At 44.0% G+C, this 1,258-nt stretch overlaps 1 protein-coding gene across 1 annotated transcript; it reads right to left on the bottom strand.

Annotated features, from left to right (window-relative positions):
• Window positions 1-302: 302 nt before the first annotated feature.
• On the bottom strand, window positions 303-988 carry LOC136148433 (interferon omega-1-like). The gene has a single exon (XM_065907972.1). The coding sequence runs from the start codon at window positions 986-988 to the stop codon at window positions 401-403; it is 588 nt and encodes a 195-aa protein (XP_065764044.1). The 3' UTR covers window positions 303-400.
• Window positions 989-1,258: the final 270 nt, after the last annotated feature.

The raw sequence follows: 1,258 nt of genomic DNA, 5'->3' as shown, positions 1-1,258 counted from the left end.
AGCAACTAAACAAAAAACAATAAAAAATTCAAGAAGTTCACCTTGATAATATTTAATAAATAAAACAAATTACAAATTTAATGAAATAAAAATGTGAATGTATTTGCTAAATTTTAATGCAATGTAAACAAAAATATTTTATGTGAAAAAATAAATATGAGGAGATAAAAGAATAAATATAACAAAAAAATAAGCAAACAAACAATAACATCAGGGCAGTCTTCACTTCAGGACTGATGCACCTACAGCCAAATAAATTTTTATATATTCATTTACTACTGACAAAGTATTGGCTGAAGTAATTCAATAAATTTTGTGGCTAAAGCAGAAATCAGAGTCTTCTGAAATAACCACAGGTGAGTATGCAAAATGATGGGGGCATCTTAGTCAGTGAGTCATGTCAAAGTGAGTTCAGGTCTCCATCCATCATTCTTAACCTTTCTTGCAAGCTGGTTGATGAAGACAAGGATCTCATGATTTCCAGTCTGACGATTTCCCAGGCGCAGTCACTGTATTCCTTCTCTTGCAGGTAGACATGGATTCCCTGGAAGTACCTCTTCACGGCCAGTGTGGGGCCTGTCCTTCCCAGGGCAGAGTCTTCCTCTCCCATCACCTGCCCCAGGCAGACATCCAGGTCGTCCAGCTGCTGATGGAGTCCAGTGCGGAGCTGCTCCAGGAGGGTGGTGTCCCAGGCAGCAGAGGAGCGCTCTGTGTGGAAGAGGTTGAAGCTCTGCTGGAGCATCTCGTGGAGCACAGAGATGGCCTGGGCTTCCTGGAGCTGGCCGCCCTCCACCATCTCCTGGGGGAAAGCGAAGTCCATTCTGTCCTGCAGACAGAAGCGAGGGGAGAGTCTCCTCATTTGGCCCAGGAGCCTGAGGGTCTTCCTGCCAAGCAGCGCGTGGTTCTGAGACAGGTCACAGCCCAGGGATCCTCCCGGGCCATAGCTGACCAGCACCAGGGCCGTCAGTAGAGAGAGCACGAAGGCCATGGGGAAGATGAGGCTGCTGCTGGGCTGGCGGAGTTGGCGTCTGGTGGAACCTTGAGGTGGGTTCTCTGATGCCATGCTTTCTAAGCAAGACCATTAAATAGGGAACACGGTAGTTTTCATTTTCTAGTCATTTCTGTACACTTGTACTTCCTTTTTTGATTTTCATTTATGTATTCTGAATATGGTCAAAGAAATTGTCATCAATCTAAACTATTAATTTTATCTATTTCCCAATAACTTCAAGTGTACCCATCCAAATGGATATTTATC

This window comes from Muntiacus reevesi, chromosome 17 (assembly GCF_963930625.1).
Source record: "Muntiacus reevesi chromosome 17, mMunRee1.1, whole genome shotgun sequence".
In the NCBI taxonomy this organism is placed as follows: Eukaryota; Metazoa; Chordata; class Mammalia; order Artiodactyla; family Cervidae; genus Muntiacus; species Muntiacus reevesi.
Note: the sequence above shows the minus strand (reverse complement) of the source record. Positions and strands in the feature narration are given on the sequence as shown.

Bases quoted from the DNA above. Each gene is read 5' to 3' on its own strand.
- LOC136148433 (XM_065907972.1), bottom strand. From the start codon at position 988: ATGGCCTTCGTGCTCTCTCTACTGACGGCCCTGGTGCTGGTCAGCTAT.